Below are 19,447 nucleotides of genomic sequence, written 5' to 3'. Positions count from 1 at the left end.
CAAATAAAAAAATCTTCAATGAACATTCTGATTATTAGGCAATTAGCCCATTTCAGACAATTAGAATTCCATTCCTGACTATAAAGAAAATATGTCCGCTATGTATTTATTACATTTTCTGTAAATCTGTGTGATCATTTTGAGAGTGAAACAGATGATGATGTGTGATCTCTCGTGTGTAAGCAGCTTTGTAAATAAGATGTTTACGTGTGTCTGTGTGTGTGTTGAACATTCTCTCGTGTACATGCCAAACGTGCTCAATGGCAGATTATGCAGTCTTTAAGTGCTACAACACGTGCTCATGTGTGTGTGTGTGTGTGTGTGTGTGTGTGAGAGAGAGAGAGATAGTGAGATTCTGTATACCAAGGGTGTGTGGTGTTTATTGTATCATACATAAATAAAATATTCAATGCTACTCATACTGTACATCAGAGATAAATATTTATTTTGTACAAAAATCATGGAAAAACATTTCTTCACAGACTTCTAAACACGTATCTCCGCTTTTACCCTCCAAACGACTGTAGTATGAATTTGGTTTGTGTGTAATTCTTTTCATAATGTGCAGGTTGTTTATAGTATTGATAGACTGAACCGCTTTGAACTCTTGACAGAGGGATTGCTAGACTTATCTACACAACACAGAGTATGTAGACAGAAGGTTTGTTTTAAATGAATTAGTTTGAACTAAAACAAACAAAAATCTTTGTTAATATTTCGCCGCTGACAAATACCTCATTACAATAAAAAAAATGAACACTGAATAAAACGAAACTAAAACTAAGGATTTTAAACAACATAACAAAACTTAGTTTAAAACTTCAAAAACAAATCAAAGCTAAACTGAAATCACGGAATCAAGATAAAAGACAAAAGAAAAACGAACTAATAAAATATTTAAAAAACAATAACTTTGGGGTATAGGCAGGCAGAGGAACAGAGGGACAGAGGGACAGAGAGACAAAGAGACAGAGGAACAGAGAGAGAGGGGCTGCATCATTTCCAGCGGTTGACTCGTCGCAGCTGAACATAGGCCAGCACCATGCAGACCGTTATGATGCCAGAGAGAGCCACGTGGTTCTGCCAGAACCCCCAGCTAGAGTAGTCTATCCCCTGTGACCGTAGAAACATCTCCCCTGTAATGCTGCGGGGCAAGGACACACAAAGGTATGCAAGGGGTCAAGGGTGCAACGGTCAATCAATGGCAGTGGTTCTCTGCCACCAAAATGTTGGAATGCCCTGACGCAGTCCATTAAAGGATGTGTATAACACCGGCCTCTTTTAAAATCGGGCCTGAAAAGAAATCCATCAGGAAGAGACCACAAGGTAAACAAGTCCCTGGGATTTTTTTTTGTGGTATCCTTTTAGCCTTAAAGGGCTTATTTTTGTTGTTATTGTTATTTATTATGTTTAGGACACAAGAAACACTTGGGGTTCTTATGTGTGTAATATACAGTATATAAATATAAATATATATATATAATATATATATATATATATACACACATAAAAAGAACGAAAATACATCGCATGGATGCAACTGGGACGTATATCCTCAGTGATGTATCCCAAGGTCATCGGGGTTTCGGGTCTCGCGAACATCATACCCCTAACTCAGGCAACCCAGCCGGGTTGATCAAGTCCCGACTTACGTCCCAGTAGCTACCCTCGATCAGACCCATACTAGGGAAAGACCAGGGCCAGGACTGAGAGGTACAATTCTGGCATGTGGAGGGACTAGGCTCTGTGGGTGCCATGTTCATGACCAAAAACCTGTCATGAAAATGTGGTCTCACTTCCTTCCTTGACTACAAAATTCAGCAGTGTGTGTGTGTGTGTGTGTGTGTGTGTGTGTGTGTGCGTGTGTGCGTGTGTGCGTGCGTGCGTGCGTGCATGTGTGTGTGTGTGTGTGTGTGTGCGCGCGTGCGGCGGTGTACTGTAGGTTACTCACAAAGAGGTGTTGCTGCTATAGAACTTCTGGCCTGTAAACTCATTGATGAACACGGCCTGAGAACAGAAGAGAGGTGATGTTGAAAAAAAACCATCATCCTGATGAACCCGCTATGCACGCGCACGCACGCACGCACGCACGCACGCACGCACACACACACACACACACACACACACACACACACACACACACACACACACACACACACACACACACACACACACACACACACACACACACACACACGATGTACTGTAACAGTCCTTCTCAACTTAAAAATGTCTTAGCTCTAAAGCTAGCTTATTTCAAACAATCCTCAAGGGTATACACTATACAGCAACTTGCAATGGGCCTGGCCGCCTGCTCTTCAAGATACTCAAGGGACCAGTGGCCATGTGCTGTACTGTCAGACAGAGTTTGAAAAGAGTGAGAAGAGGTTCCTTCTTCTCACCAGATGGAGCTCCACTGATCTCGTTCCCCCAAGAAGCCCAGATTCGGTACAAAGTATTCAAACATGAAACCAAAATGTGGAATTCCCTACCACCAGCCATAAAAAGGTATGGCTGCTTGCTTGCCTACCCCAAAGTTATTGTTTTTTTTTTAATCTTCATTCCACGATTTCAGTTTAGTTTTTTTAGTTTTTTTAATACTGTTTTTATTAGGCATTTTTTGTATATGACAACTTCAGAATATCCTTGACAATGATAATGAGTTATTCAGTTATATAAAATGAAAGATAATGACAGGTAATGTAAATTCCACATACAATACATAATAAAAAAATATATATAAATGTGATAAACACGAAAAAACAAAAAACAGTTAAACAATGACAAATGTGAACAGACAAACAAAACAAAGACAACAGGACAGACACTCTTGCTCTCAAACTTTCCCAACACATTGTTGTAAATTAACTGAATTACAGACATTTCTTTTTAAATGAGAAAAAATAAAATAAAGAAAAAATACTCAGTTCCTTTTTTTTCTTTTCTTTCCAATTTTCTAATATGTTATCTATTGTGTAGGAGGGGTTAGCGTGCACCTATTGAAATGGTCAATGAAGGGTTGCCATGTCTGGTAAAATCTATCTTCACTCCCTCTCAATTCAAACTTTATCTTTTCCAATTGCAAGTAGTGCATAACATCTTTCATAAGTGTAGTGTGAGTGGGAACCTGTGCTTGTTTCCAATTCAACTTTTCAGTTTAGTTTTGATTTGTTTTTGAAGTTTTAAAGTTTTCTACCTGAGTTAAGTTTTTATGTTTTTTTAAATCCTTAGTTTTAATTTAGTTTTTAATCATTTTTTAGTGTTCATTTTTGTATTGTAATGGGGTATTTGTCAGCGACGAAATATTAACAAAGATTGTTGTTTGTTTTAGTTCAAACTAATTAATTTATAACAAACCTGCTGTCTACTCTGTGTTGTGTAGTCTAGCAATCCCTATGTCAAGAGTTCAAAGTTCAAAGTGACCTACCTTTTCCTCCCCAGGTGGGAGGGGCTGGGAGGGAGCGCAGCGACTTGTGATTGGATGAAACGGGCCAACAGTGGGGTAGGGAGGCGTATATCTATTCTACGTCCGAGCATAGACATGGTAACGCCCCGCCTGCCTCTGATTGGCCTACCGACCCTATACCGACACTGCCCTTCTAGCCCGTCTAGCCCCCATGGTCTCACCAGACTGTCCTCCGATACGCGAGGTGGGAGGTGGTACAAGAGAAATGGCAGCTTTATTGGCACGCGCGACAGTAACTTGTAACTTTCATTTTTGTAGAAGAGGCAAACTAATAACTAAACTAAACTTGTTCCGTTTGCTTTGATTGAATGTACTATATGGTTGGATTTGGCTGTGTTCTAAATTAAAGTGTTAGTGTTAAACGAAATACTATTATACTCAAAAAGATAAAGATCAGGGGAAAAGAGAGTCACATATACACATAAAAAATAAACAAACAAATAAACAGGCCAACGGCATAAACAATATTAGTTTGCCTCTCCTACAAAAATAAAAGTTACTGCCAAGCTGTCATTCTCGAGTCTTGTATTATATCGCACTTGTATCATTTATTTATTTCCCACCACGGAGTAACCTCGCGGCAGACTATCCAGCATGTATCTTCCACCTCGGAGGAAACTCTGGTAAGGCCGGCAGTGTCGGTAGGCCAATCAGAGGCAGGCGGGGCGTTACCATGTCTATGCTGGGACGTAGAATAGATATACGCGGTAGGGAGCGCTCCGCTGTGTTCATTGTGGGGGGGAGGGGGGGATTTAATATTCTGTGCCTATCGGCTTGCACCTCGAACGGCACCGAGTCGGCTGCAGTGAACTTTGCAAGGTTCGACGTGGCAACTCGCTCGCTTTAGCTCGCTCGGTGGCGTCTCTCGTGGCTCAAGTTCGCTTGAGACGGCGTGCCACCGTCCGTCGCGGTCTGGGGCGAAAGTCCCGCCCACCCATGGAGGAAAAAGGCCTAGATATAAGCCTCTCATTCACTACCCAGTATACACCACAGCATCACAAGTCTTACATCCAGTCCATATTTGAATATGCTGATCCACTGCAGCCACGACAGCCAGTTCAGCATGGAGTTCAGATTGACCAGGAACCCGCCAAATACCTTAAGGAAAGAGAAGATATGGCAGGTCAAGCAGGATGTATAGAGGCAGTGAGACCAAACTGGACAGAATACTGCTAATACAGTACGTCTGTACGTAACAGTCGTGACACACTGTTTGTGTCCAGATGTTTTTAGCAGGCTACAGTATAGTTGCATGATGTGAAAAACCTGCTAGGCTTAAAACAAATTGAAAACCAGCGGAGCTAATAATAATGAATGAACAAGGTGGGGAGGGTGATCTGTGATAAGCTACTACGACCAGCTCTCCATTTGCATTTGGACATAAAGTTTGAAAAGATTGTAAATTGTTTGTGGGCCAGGTACAGTAGCTAACTGGCTAAATAATGGCTATTTCTGACAGTTACAGCTGAAGATAATTTCCCAAAGGGATGGTTACAAATATTACAAATATTAAAAAAATTACAAAAATGAATCTCACAAAGGTATAGGAACATTGCATGAACCCATTAAAACATGAGACTGTTTCTACAAATAAATGTCTTCAAATCCTAACAGTTTTCTGAAAGAGCTTTATATATTTTTAAACGTATTCAAAGAAGAAAGCACAGTTTGTCATGTTTTTCCGCAAATAGCAGATCTAAATGACGACGAAGATGCGTTCCCGGTTTTAATGGGTTAAACTGCGTAAAACAGAACCGTAATTGAAGAACAAGTCAAAGGATTATGACCCCATGATGTTAAAGGGCGTGTCAGCGTCTCACCATCATGAAGACGAAGGGCAGAGCGATGAGGATGTTGGCCATGGCGAAGGAGGAGACACTAGCGGAGACCAGGAAGGCCAGGCTGACCCCGGCCAGGCTGACCAGACTCATGGTCAACGCAAAGCACAGGAAGGCACTGAACGCTGGCTTCAGACCTGGTGGTGTGGGTGGAGTCAAGAGTGAGGAGAACGCTAGCAAACAAAGACCATCTCCCCCCCCCAACGCACACACGCACGCACACACGCACGCACGCACCCAACGTCCTTTGCCTGGACATGGATAATTGTGTTCGTACCACAGTGGATTCGAACCCCTTGACTCCACGGCGGTGGACAATAGTCGACCCTTGTCGAGGATGAGGACTATGTGTGTGTGTGTGTGTGTGTGTGTGTGTGTGTGTGTGTGTGTGTGTGTGTGTGTGTGTGTGTGTGTGTGTGTGTGTGTGTGTGTGTGTGTGTGTGGACATTACCCATCATATAGTAGGCGATGGCTGAGAAGATGAAGATGGGAACGATGCGGTTTGGGAACAGATCAGCAAAGATCTTGGACAGGAAGTAGACCGAGGTGCGGTAATACCCACTGGAGTTCTCGTGGCTGGAGCGCACACGAAGACACACACAATGTGTACATGTTATAGTCTTTACATGTTACATAGTGAAGATTATTTTGGTCTCAAAAATATTTGGTGAATCATTAATATCACACATACACGTAATACCAACGCACACACATGCACGTGCACACACAGTCTATCTCTCTCATGACCTCACATGAAAATGGCCCTCTCGTTGATAAAGAGTTCAACAGCAGAGAGGTTCCCAAACACCATGTTGATGATAAGGAAGAAGAATGCACCACTCCTGCAGAGAGACACACACACACACACACACACACACACACACACACACACACACACACACACACACACACACACAGATAGCATTATCTGCGTGTGATTATCTCCATTGATGAACATTCTTCTTCTCACACCTTTGCTCTAGTAAACCCATTATACCTGGAAAGCATCTGTGTTAGAGATGCAGAATATAATCGGTAGCGTATTGGAATCGGCCATATAAATGCCAGGTCTCAAAATAATCCAGATTGTTTTCACCAATATTGATGACGCAATAATAATAATGTGACTGTCACCAGCCTGCCTGTCTTTAGTGTCTTTGTCTCTTTACGAGTGTCATGAGTTAGTGGGGACACTGGGGAGGGGGGCTTTTCATCTACTTTCACCAGCAAAATGAAAATGAAAATGTAAAGATTCATTCAATGAGTTAAATATAAATCAAGTGTCTAGCACCTCTAGTCTAGAACAAAGGCCAAATTCGATGTAAAATATGAAGTAAAAATAAACGTTAAAATTTTCTGCATTTAATTTGTGTACTCATCTCATTCAGTAATCATTCAGTACTAGTGATAACAGAAACTGTTCTGTTAAACAGACACTTGGAAAAAGAGTATATTTATTGATTGAATACTTTATTAACAGGCTTTGGGCAAAGCCTATAGGGCCTAGACTTGTTTCCATTGTGGTCCTATGTATAATATCGGAATCGGCCAGAATTGGTATCGGCAGATATGACCCTAAAAATAATCGGACATCGGATATCGGTCACACACATACTCTTGTAACTCACTCTACCTGTTCTGTATGGCCTCTGGAAGCATTAAGTTCATCCGGAAATAAATCAGTCCCACCAGCAGAGCAAAGAAGATGTTGAGACCCATCTGGGCGTAGGAGGTCTGGGGGTTCCTCAGGAAGTTCAGCACTGTGCGTCCACACACCACACGCATCTGACGCACGCACGCACGCACACGCACGCACACACACACGCACGCACGCACGCACCCACACACACACACACACACACACACACACACACACACACACACACACACACACACACACACACACACACACACACACACAGAATGAGAGATGGAGAATGACCTCAGATTACAGCTGTAAACACAGGGCTCATGTACTGTAAAAGAGGCGACAGCTGTATTTGTTCTGTAATTGTTGTCATGTATCTGTTGTCTGTCCTGTCTGTCTTATGTGCAAACTTCAATAAAAAATACTTGAATAATAATAATAAAGAGGCAACAGCAACACGCCCCCGATGTGAGAGCCAGGCTCACTTCAGTAATATCACACCTTTCTCTCACTCTTGGACATTTTGCATTCATGAATGGATATTTAAACTTTGTATTGCTTCTTTTTTTTTTCATCGTACAGATGTGTCATGCAAAAAACAATCTATGACACTGAGAGTGTAAGTGGTTACTTCCGTCAGTGGGTGTCGTATACATATTGAACCAATTTCGTTTGAGCTTTGAGCTACTTTGAATACTTTTATGTGATGCTGTAGGCTAGGGCGAAGTTAAAATATGAGACAAGAGGTTTCTGTCCAAAAGCAACGATATATGCATTGGTACTTGAATGACGGGACTCCATGCTGTGCCTCATCAGACAGTGAGGCAGTATCTATGAGCTGACCTGATACCAGAAGGAGGTGACGTAGTCGGCCTTCTCTCCGTCATGTTTGAGCCCCTCCCCTACGGAGCGTGTCACATGGTCCAGCTCCTGGCTCACGGTCTGGTGCATGGCGGACTGGCGGTACGCCAGAGCCAGCGGGTTCTTCTCCTCCACTGATGGGTAGGAAGACAAGAAGGAAATAAAGAGGCTTTGGCTCTTATCTCAATATTTTAACTTTTTGTGGGTTTTTTTCATAAATGAGGGCCCTACTTGATCATACTACCACGTCACACAAAAACATCAAACGTTGCAGATTTACAACCTCAAAGTGCAGAACGAAGCGATGTGTTTTGAGCTTATAGATCAGCTACTTTTGCAATTTTTTAAGTTGAATCCTGAAAAGTAATAGTTTCTACCCGACAGAGATTATATCATCTAGGTTGCTCCAGATCCTTGAGTGTCTACTCGTATGTATTCTTCATCATCATCTTCTTATCAATTCGATTGCACTTTGTCTGACGTTTTGATATTGCAATTGTAGTCAGATGACACACATCTAAAGTAAACATTCACTTGTATTTCATTTTCATTGCTATATACTGTATTTAATATCTGGGAACACAGTACAGTACAGTACAGTACAGTACAGTACAGTACAGTACAGTACAGTACAGTACAGTACAGTACAGTACAGTACAGTACAGTACAGTACAGTACAGTACAGTACAGTACAGTACAGTACAGTACAGTACAGTACAGTACAGTACAGTACAGTACAGTACAGTACAGTACATAGAGATAATTAATTGGTGCTTCTTATAAGCTAGTTTGAAGAAGACTTATGTCTAAACGTTGGTGTCTTTCTGAATAAATTTAAAAAGGTTATTTTATCTTGGTTACGAGTTGAGCGACCTCCTCTCTTTTAAACAGTTATGAGTTATAGTTTGAACAAACTGTGGACATAATAATATCATCACATGCTAAATTCCATGACAGTTTCAGTGTTGACATGAAATAACGTCACTGTAGGATTGCTTCTTGCAGATTTCACGTAATCTGTTTTATGACTGTCATTAACTGTGAGATGACCTGTAATCTTGGGGGACATGGCACGCGCATGTGTGTGTGTGTGTGTGTGTGTGTGTGTGTGTGTGTGTGTGTGTGTGTGTGTGTGTGTGTGTACCTGCAGAGAGTGATACTTGTGTGGACTTGGCCTCTCCATTTGTGATGTCCAAGAAAAAATCTGCAGGGTTGTCAAATGACTCAATTTGATATCCTGTAACACACACACACACACACACACACACACACACACACACACACACACACGATGAGTGCCCAATTATTCACTTTGACGAGTGCCCAATTATTCACTTGGTCTTTGACTACCATTGCAAAGACTGCCAATTACCAGCATGGAGAGGTAGCATGGATCGAGGTAGCAATGAAAACTAGAAAGGAGTGGGGTTATTTCACGTAATTCAAATATCACTTTTCTTTTTTTGTGATAATCCTCCCTACTATAGAGTGTGCTGACCATATAAGGAGTTCCTCCCTGTCCCCAGTTCACCCCGGTGGGTCAAAAAAGCTTAGGTTTCGTTTTTGGCTAGAGGGCCCATCCTTCATCCAATCAGGATAGAGGGGGTCCTTCCTCCAATCATGATCGAGCGAGCCATTTTTGAGTGGTGCAACCACTCCTACAACCAGCAATGTCCGTGCCTATGTTACTAGTACTACCTATGTGGCTTTGAGCACGAGTATATGACTTATTTGTACCAGTAGGGGGCGCCAGAAACAGAGAGGGATAGTGCTGCTGTGTTGCCTGCTAATGAGAGAGAGAGAGAGAGAGAGGTGGTGTGGGGAGGGAGTTGCAACACTCAGTTCACACGGGTGTGTTTTTTTTTTTTATCCTGAAAAGTAACAATTTTGGACATACGGTATGAGACGGTGTCTTGCAGTTTGCTGCAGTTAAAAGCTCCTAGTTTTATCTTGTGAACGAGATGGTGCCCCCCCCCCCCCTCCCCCCCATCATCCTGACCCTGGACCCCCCAATGCTTTTAACTGAGTGTCCTGCTTTATGTCCCAGACAGAGCACTCACTCTGAAAAACAGAGTGTTTCAAAGCAGGCCCCGAAACGTCATGAATAATGGAGTAGCACAGAACTCTTGTTCTATTTTGAGCATTTGTTTTATTATCTGTTAAAAGTTGTGGCCATATGAATAATAAGAGACCAGGCCGGGTGGCTTTGTGCCACCGCTGCTATAAGTGGAATTCTCGCACCGTGCGTATGATTTATAATAGCTAAAGCATTTTGTCAAGAATGCCTGCATTAGTCATGAACGAAATCCGGGAGGTTTTAATAGGATACTGTCAGATACCGTTGTTTCAACAAGGATGCACTGGTGGCAAAAAGTGGTCAGCAGAGCAGCAGACCTCACAGTAGTAGAACTTTTCACCCTGTGAGACAGAGAGTGCAAAGCTAGTTTTATACACCTTGTGAGTTAGGGGGAAGTTCCCGACACTGTCTGTGTAATTTTAGATTTTAACCGCATTAACCATAATTTCATACTCCTGGCTATTAAAAAATAGCAGACATACAAGCTCGGATCTGCTGTATCTGCTGTTTTTGAAAGATTTGTGCAAATCTTTGAATTTTTGAAGCAAACATTTGTAACTCAAATCTTTGCGTCCCTGGAACAAAATATTTTGAGACGGGGAGTCCGCGACCAAATACATATCATTTTGGGGGTGCTTGACATGAAAAGTTTTGAGCACCACTGCTTGCAAAACAGTTCGTAGAATCAGCCCCATGTCTTACTCTTAAGAAGGACACCACCAGGAGTGGAGACTTCATTTGTCTCAACCATAGACTGTAAAGAATATGGACAAAGCGTTCTCCGGGTCTAACATGAACGTAAAATGAAGCCTGTCAGTCCTTGTATTGTAAGTCGCCATCTTTCTAGATCCGTTTTAGCCCAGCTGGCCATTGGCTGGCCCAGACAACGAGGCGGGACTTCCCCCCTTCTTCTCCGTTGATCTCAAACTTGTTCATGTGTATTTTGCCGCAGACTCCCACCTGAAAATATTTTGTGCCAGCGACCCCCGGCCCCATACATGAGTTCGGTTGTTAAAATGATTAAAAGATATTCCATATTTGTTTTGAAGATGTTTTTTTCTTGTATCATCTATTTTCAAATTGTGTATATATGTTTAGGTTTTATGTATAGGTTAAATTGGTCCCTCATGTTGCTAAGTTATTTTTTAATTCTGGACTTTTGCTTGTAACATTGCTTGTAAGTATTTCTACGTTGCAGTATTGATACTTTTACTTAAGTAAAACATGTGAGTACTTTGTCCACCCATGCATGTTTTATACGTACCGAGCTGTGTGAAATATTCCAGGGCATTGTCCGCGGCTCCCGCATACACCGTCTCTCCTTTGTGCATCAGCGTCAGGTGATCGAACTGTTTGAAGATGGAGTATCGTGGCTGGTGGATGGAGAGGATGACGGTCTTACCCTGCCTAGACAGCCTATGTACATTTAAAGACACACACACACACACACACACACACACACACACACACACACACACACACACACACAGTAAATGGTAAGTTAAGTAATAAGACCTGGTACTTAAGACACGCAAAATACAGCCCCTGTATTTTGCGTGTCTTAAGTACCAGGTCTTATTCCCTAACTTGAGTAAACTAAAGACCTGGAGGCGTGATCAATGCTCTTTGGCTATTCTGAGTGGCCAAAGAGCATTGATCACGCCTCCAGGTCTTTAGTTTACTCAAGTTAGGGAATAAGACCTGGTACTTAAGACACGCAAAATACAGCCCTATGTCTTACTTTACCACTTGCCGTTTATATTCCTGACTAATAAAGTATTCAATCAATCAATGGAAATGCACATGGCAGTGTTTACCTGCGCAGGAGGCTGATGATGCAGTTAGCCGTGTTGGAGTCCAGTCCTGTGGTGGGTTCGTCCAGGAACAGCAGGGAGGGGGCAGTGATGAGCTCCATCCCAATACTGCACCTCTTCCTCTCTCCCCCCGACACACCACGCAGAAACTCTGTTCCTATCTGCACACACACACACACACATGACGCACGCACACGCATGCATGCACATGCACACTCACCCACGTTGAATTATTAACCCATTATGACCTGAGATCAGATTCTAAAAATGTCTTCTACATCCTGACAGTTTTCTGAAAAAGCTATATGTTTCTATGTCAGTCGTTCTTCGATTTTTCAAAAATAGCAGACCTACTGTAGATCTGCTATTTTTCAATAGCTAAAGCATAACATAATGCTAACACCAAAAGGGGTTCCCGCCTAAAATGGGTTGATAATGAATACTAATCTGACTCACAGAAGTTCTCAACCTTCATAGTTACTCATAATCTCATAGCATAGGCCCTTTGAAAAAGATTCATTCAATTAGTTCTCACTGCAGGAACATATATAGACAATTAATTAATTTCCAAGCTTGTCTTTTGCAAAAGGGTATTAGCCTATTAGGGTTTTATTTATTTATTATCTTCCGTAAATTAATTTCATTGGTCTTTACAAAAGGCATGTTAGAATGTTAGTAACCCTGGAGTGGTTCAGTAGCTGCTATGATAGTCGTTACAAAAGGAACACACCTGTTTGCTGTTTGGATGTACAGTATCACACTTAGCGAAGCCTTCTCACTTCTTTCTTTCCTCTGTATCAAAGATTTAAATACAACAGTCTAGCTAGCAGACAGGCACAGAAACTAGTGTCTGATACATGCTCACATTCTCCGCCCAGAGTTATACGTATACCTATGGAAATAGATGATCAACACCAAGATAAGATAGATGGTTAATTGTCACTGTATGGAACATACTAAGGCCCTCATTTATCAATCGAGTGTAAAATCTGCCACAGATTCGAGTGCAGGTTTCGTAGTACACCCACATCGCCACGGCATTTATAAAGTGATCGCAAACAGCTGATCCTTCCTTAATTTCGTTCTGACGTTAATAAATGTCACGGCTGAAATCGATCTGGCACGCCCTTAGCACACCCTATGAAATCAAGCCTCGCCCTCGTCTTTGCGACATGAACAACGGCAATACGTTTCCTGAAACCATGGTTACATGAAAAAATAAGTTTCTCCCGTGCCTTGCTGCCCGCCTCACCCCCCTCTCTCATACACGCACAGACGCACAGCACGCACACGCAACTTGCAAGCCCAACTAACTGGTGTGTTGTTAAATAAATAAAGAATGAACACCTGCATGAATTAAATAAAGTTGTAGGCCTACCCTGTCTGTTTCCCTCTCACCTCGCTTGCCTTGCTGTCATGCACGCACGCACCTACATGACACATTAAATAAAGTTGTCTGTTTCTCCTCTCACTTCGCTTCCCTTGCTGCCCGCCTCACCCCCCGCACGCACGCACGCACATATCGCTATTTGCAAGCAACTTTCACTGTGTGTTGTTAGTTGTATATTAAATTATTATGTACTGTGCCAGGCTGCCAGCGCAAGTGGGAACTGCATCGGAGATATAGGTATATTACCCAGCCAGCCCACCACCAGCCACACATGAGGCTATATACGGTTTTGGCTGCACATTCATATAATGACAGTTGACAGCCCGGCCACTGCAGTGACAAACGACTGCGAGGCAATCTAAATAGACTGTCGAACGTGCATGGTCAGTTGGTCACGGACGGACCACTGTGATAGAGAGAGACAGACAGACAGACAGACAGACAGACAGACAGACAGACAGACAGACAGACAGACAGACAGACAGACAGACAGGACAGGAGGAGCACCTGCAAAACAGCAGCGTGTGTGTGCCTATTTGTTATTTAATTATGGTTCACAGGTTCAGGTTTTCGTTCACTAATATATCTTGTTGTATATTAAATTAAAAATACTTTAATAATTTAATATACAACTAACAACACACAGTGAAAGTTGCTTGCAAATAGCGATATGTGCGTGCGTGCGTGCGGGGGGTGAGGCGGGCAGCAAGGGAAGCGAAGCGAGAGGAGAAACAGACAGCTTTATTTAATGTGTCATGTAGGTGCGTGCGTGCATGACAGCAAGGCAAGCGAGGTGAGAGGGAAACAGACAGGGTAGGCCTACAACTTTATTTAATTCATGCAGGTGTTCGTTATTTATGTATTTAACAACACACCAGTTAGTTGGGCTTGCAAGTTGCATGTGCGTGCTGTGCGTCTGTGCGTGTGTATGAGAGAGGGGGGTGAGGCGGGCAGCAAGGCACGGGAGAAACTTATTTTTTCATGTAACCATGGTTTCAGGAAACGTATTGCCGTTGTTCATGTCGCAAAAACGAGGGCGAGGCTTGATTTAATAGGGTGTGCCAGATAGATTTCAGCCGTCACATTTATTAACGTCAGAACGAAATTAAGGAAGGATCAGCTGTTTGCGATCACTTTATAAATGCCGTGGCGACGTGGGTGTACTACGAAACCTGCACTCGAATCTGTGGCAGATTTTACACTCGATTGATAAATGAGGGCCTACGTGTGCTTGTACAGAGTATTTATTTTCTATCAAATAGGCCCGTGAGACTCCGCCGGTCATCAGATTATTGACTGAGGAAAAATCTCCATGAATTCAAAGCTTCATGGGGTGTGTGTTCTGTGTAATTGATAGAAAATAAGTCATTTTGGGGGAGAACTACACTCCTTCAGGCATTTAGCAGATGCTCTAGAGAAGTGGGTCAGGGCATTCCATTATGCATACTGTATGTAAACTATTCATGCACACATTTGTATGCGCTGTGTGACGGCATGCTGTATACACACACACCTTAGTGTTCTCACAGTCTGTTAGGCCCAAGTCTTTGATGATGTCGTCCACTCGTTTGCGTTTGTCTGAGTTGGAGTGCTGCTTGGGGTCGAGACGCAGGTTGGCGCTGAACAGAAGGTTCTCTCTCACGCTCATGGTGCCCATCATCACATCGTCCTGGAGACAGAGATGGGTGCCCAAACAAAACCCTTTATGTCTTGTGGAATAGTGTGTGTCAGTGTGTGTGTGTGTGTGTGTGTTTGAGCTGTAATAAAAGTGTGCGTGCGTGCGTGTGTGCGTACGTGCGTGCGCGCGTGCTACAGTAATATCCTCACATGTTCATTTATCTAGTCTGGTGGAAACCTCATTATGTCCAAACTGTTACTTTTCAGGAATCAAATTCAAAAGTATAAAAAATAGCAAAACTGCAGATCTTCTACTTGTGATGAGTTTGCGTGACGTTGGAGTATGATGAAGTAGACAGGGCATTCATAAAAAATAAAAAAAATTAAGTAAGGAGTTAGAGTATGGAGATAAGAGTTTTCTGTCCGACAGGCAGCAAAGAAATGTAACTTAAGTAGAGCTGCCGTGTGTGTGTGTGTGTGTGTGTGTGTGTGTGTGTGTGTGTGTGTGTGTACTGCATGCACGTGTGCGTGCGTGCGTGCGTGCTTGTGTGCGTGCGTCTACCTGAACCACATAAGCAGAAGTGAGCCTGAGGTCGGAGGTCACGACCTTTCCGTCCACCAGGACACTGCCTTGGCGTAGGCCCGCGGGGTCCTTCCTGCCCGCGATCACATCCAGCAGCCTGGGGACGAAACACTGTTGATTTCGTTGACTTATCAAATTGTGCTTACAAATTTCAATACTTTTACTTCTACATCGGCCACTACGTCTCTGAGAAAAACATTGTACTTTTCACTCCACTACAACTATTTGAAAACTTTAGTTACTAGATAAGTTTTAGAATTTAGATTTTTATTACTAAACCAGTTAAGCTCTCTATTCTGGCTGTTTGAAAAGAGCAATTGTACAATTGTGAGCTTGCAGATCTGCAAAGATTTTTATACATTTTGAAACCCTGAATTGGGACATTCTGCCAAATGAGTACTTTTGATACCAATACTTTTGTATTTTACTAAAGTAAATTCTGAATACCAGACTTTTACTCGTAACGAAGTATTTCTACATTGTGGAATTGATACTTTTCCCACCACTGTGAGTGATACACCACATGTGCGTACTGGGTCAAGCTTAAGATTAAGATCATAAATCATGACACCAACCTTTCTTTCTTTTTGTTTGTAAATGAACTACTTGAACATACTGCAGCGTCATACAAAAGTATCAAAAATCTGCTGTGTGTGTGTGTGTGTGTGTGTGTGTGTGTGTGTGTGTGTGTGTGTGTGTGTGCGCGTGTGTGTGTGCGTGTGCGTTTGTGTGCCTGTGTGTTTCTTACGATGTTTTACCACTTCCTGTTGGTCCCATGATAGCATTCAGACCAGGTCCCATAATGCCACTGCAAAAAAATGACAATTACACACTGTAGCTTTACCAACCAGGAACTAATACACATTCGGGCAGAAACCTCTTATCTCCATATTCTAACTTTTTCTGTAGGCTAAATTAATTAATTTAAATTGACTTACTTGATCATACTACAGCGTCACACAAAAGCATCAAAAGTAGCAGATCGACAAGCTCAAACGTGGCATGAAGCGATGTACTTTGAGCTTGTAGATCCGCTACTTTTGCTTTACTTTTGAATTTGAACCCTGAAAACTGTTTTGGACTTTGGGTTTCCACCCAAAAATACGAAGTTGAGATGCACAAAAATTCTTCCATGGGTTTTGATGATGGCAGGTGTTTACAAATATATGACAGTGAGAAGAATAGAAGTCCCGCACACTGTCTTCACGTGTTGTTTTTGGCAGCAAATTTCGATTTTAGTTTATTCATAGTCTTTTAGTCACCTGGAATGTCTTAGTGTTAGTCTAGTTTTAGTCGACTAAATGTCATAAGATTTTAGTCGACTAAATCACCTATTTTCAGCATGCAACCAAGAGTAAAATGACTTATAGTGGATCTCTTGTCCACTAGTCCCTTCCTAACATTTTAGTCTAGTTTTAGTCATCATAGCTAGTTTTCATTTAGTTTCGTTTTTGTCAGTGGAAAAAGGTAGTCGACGAACATTTTTCGTCTTAGTGTTAGTCGACGAAAACAACACTGCTTCACGTATAGCAGTAGTTTATTAGGCTGAGTTACAATGTTTCGGTCTATTACGAGTTACGACCTTCTTCATCAGGTATCTGATTCCTGATGAAGGTTGTAAATAGACCAAAACTGAACACCATTCAGATATCCATATTGTATGATTTTGGTGAACTTTGACTTAAATCATAAATTATCCTTTAAAAAAGTGATTTTAATGTACTTGGGGTGAAGACGAACATCCAGAATTAGATATCCACGATTAAAGTTTGAAGCGCCATATTAAAACTTCTATTCATTGAGAGATGACAGGAGAGAATGTACGTGTGCTATACACGTGCTTTCTACAGTATATGTAATCTACTATTATGCATGATGTCACAGGTAGCTGATAACCATGGGTGTACATGTACTGAAGTACTGTACTTAAGTACAATTTTTCTGCTTTCTACATCTCAAATACTGTACTTTTTACTCCACTACAATTATATGAAAACTTTCATCACAAGATACTTTGTAGATTTTGATTATTATTACAAACAATATATTACAATACAATACATTGACCACTTCATCAGGCCTATATATACATTTCGGCCACTTGAAAATAGACAATCTAGATTTTACACATTTGAGAACTGCATGAACATTCTGCATGATGAGTACTTTATACTTGGTACTTTAAGTACATTTTGATAGCAATACTTTTGTACTTTTACTCAAGTAAATTTTGAATACAGACTTTTAATAAAAAATAAAAATAAATCTACATTATTGATACTTTTACTCAAGTAAAATACGCAAGTACTTTTTTCCACCACTGCTGATAACGTTGCTATAGCTTACAATACATGCACTTGCAGGCTCTCTCTCTCTCTCTCACACACACACACACACACACACACACACACACACACACACACACACACAGTACACACACAGTACACAAACACACACACATACAGGTACGTATGTGTCCCACTGTACCTGACATCTTTGAGGATGAATTTCTGCGGTCCTCGCGGGCGGCAGAACCGTGCCTCGTGAACACAGTAGTGCAGGTTGCTGAACGTGACTCGGGGGCCGTGGTCCTGGAAGCAGTCTTCAGGATCATGCTGTACACTCTGCTTGTCCTTAGCCATGATCCTCACACACTCACCGTGTTACACCACAAAGAAACACAATGACAACTGTTCACACAGAGAGAGAGAGAGAGAGAGAGAGAGAGAGAGAGAGAGAGAGAGAGAGAGACCTTTGGACTGACTCCTCCTCACTGTGACCCTGCTGCAGTTTATTTTACACTATAAAACACTTACATATTATGGGCCCATAATAAACCGGGTCCACAAAATAATACTGTACTTGTTTTGGCTGGGATGGACCGATGACATCAATGCTGCTTTAAATATTCCTCAGTGTGTCTAGACGTCTCTAGACGGAACCCAAAGTGTCCAGACGAAAAGGTTATTGTATACTGTAGTTGTACTTCCATGTAGAAATACTAAATATGCCAAAAATATCAAATGTAAACAATGCACTGAAATCTTTTTGAAAATAGTAGATCTACAACATGTCACATTGCGATTTAAATCAAATGTCTTTTAATTTCAATCCTATACAGGCCTACTTAGTAGGGTCTCCCCGAACCTCTTCAACTGAAAATAGCTGATCTAGACTCCATGCCTATGTTGACGAGAGCACAGAAACAACTCTTCTCATATGGTCTGATTACAGCGAAAAAACTAATTTTGACACACTGGAAGAAGGAGGAGGCTCCTGCATTTAAGCACTGGTTAAATGAAATAACTAGTACACTTCATCTTGGGAGAATAAGGTATTTCCTGAGAAACAGGGAGAGACAGTTTGATAAGGTTTGGCTGCCCCTTGTCCATTACCTGAGTAGAAACAATTAATAGACAGGATACCATTGATATGGTTGACTGTACGCCATTTTCTTTTCAGATGTTTTCCATGAGCTTTCTATCATCTTATTATATAGTATGCAGTGTCACTGAGCAGTATGGGTGGGAGGGTTAAGGGATTTCTTTCTATTTTTTGTCTTGTTATTTTTTCTTTCATAATTAAAAAAATAATAATGTTTGTAACAATTTATAATCTGTTCAATAAAAACACATTTGACAAAAAAGAAAATAGCTGATCTACAATTAAGCTAGCTCACAATGCATCATCATGAGGTGTGAGCTTGAAATATTTGCTATTTAGTGTGGTTGCTTAAAGGCAAGCTGACTATTGTATTGCACTCCATCGTTGTTTAAAAACGTTTAAATCGTGCAATAATTCTCTATTCTCCCCTCCGATTGGACAGCAATTCAGAACTCTTCCCAAGGCCCTCATCTGATTGGACAGTATATGGTGACATTCGCAACTCAGTGAAACTCTTGTCACATTTTTGCCTATATAGTATGTGTGGTTTGCTATAGAGACAGGCAACCACACTCGCAATTTGCAGGATTGCATCAATATGGATGCCAAATATCATGTGTAATGTCTATCCACTAGAGGGTGACTTTATTAACATTAAATTAAAAGTTCACAAAATGTATTTGCACACTAGTTTAATGGCCAGGTTTCCATTGAGAAAAATAAAACTGGTATATCAGAATATGTACTGAACTCTACAAAACACTGCGAC

At 41.6% G+C, this 19,447-nt stretch overlaps 1 protein-coding gene across 1 annotated transcript; it reads right to left on the bottom strand.

Moving 5' to 3' along the window:
• Positions 1-449: 449 nt before the first annotated feature.
• Positions 450-17,947, bottom strand: abcg2b (ATP-binding cassette, sub-family G (WHITE), member 2b). Its single transcript, XM_083766103.1, has 16 exons — positions 17,782-17,947; positions 16,043-16,102; positions 15,274-15,391; positions 14,608-14,763; positions 11,708-11,865; positions 11,155-11,306; positions 8,958-9,050; positions 7,796-7,947; positions 6,938-7,089; positions 6,057-6,146; positions 5,756-5,880; positions 5,287-5,441; positions 4,475-4,564; positions 1,952-2,007; positions 955-1,144; positions 450-632 (listed from the first exon to the last, which is right to left on the bottom strand). Exons 1-15 carry the CDS (start codon positions 17,934-17,936, stop codon positions 997-999), a joined length of 1,860 nt encoding a protein of 619 aa, XP_083622229.1. The 5' UTR covers positions 17,937-17,947; the 3' UTR covers positions 450-632; positions 955-996.
• Positions 17,948-19,447: the final 1,500 nt, after the last annotated feature.

This window comes from Protomyctophum parallelum (assembly GCF_964188405.1).
Source record: "Protomyctophum parallelum genome assembly, chromosome: 5".
NCBI lineage: Eukaryota > Metazoa > Chordata > Actinopteri > Myctophiformes > Myctophidae > Protomyctophum > Protomyctophum parallelum.
Note: the sequence above shows the minus strand (reverse complement) of the source record. Positions and strands in the feature narration are given on the sequence as shown.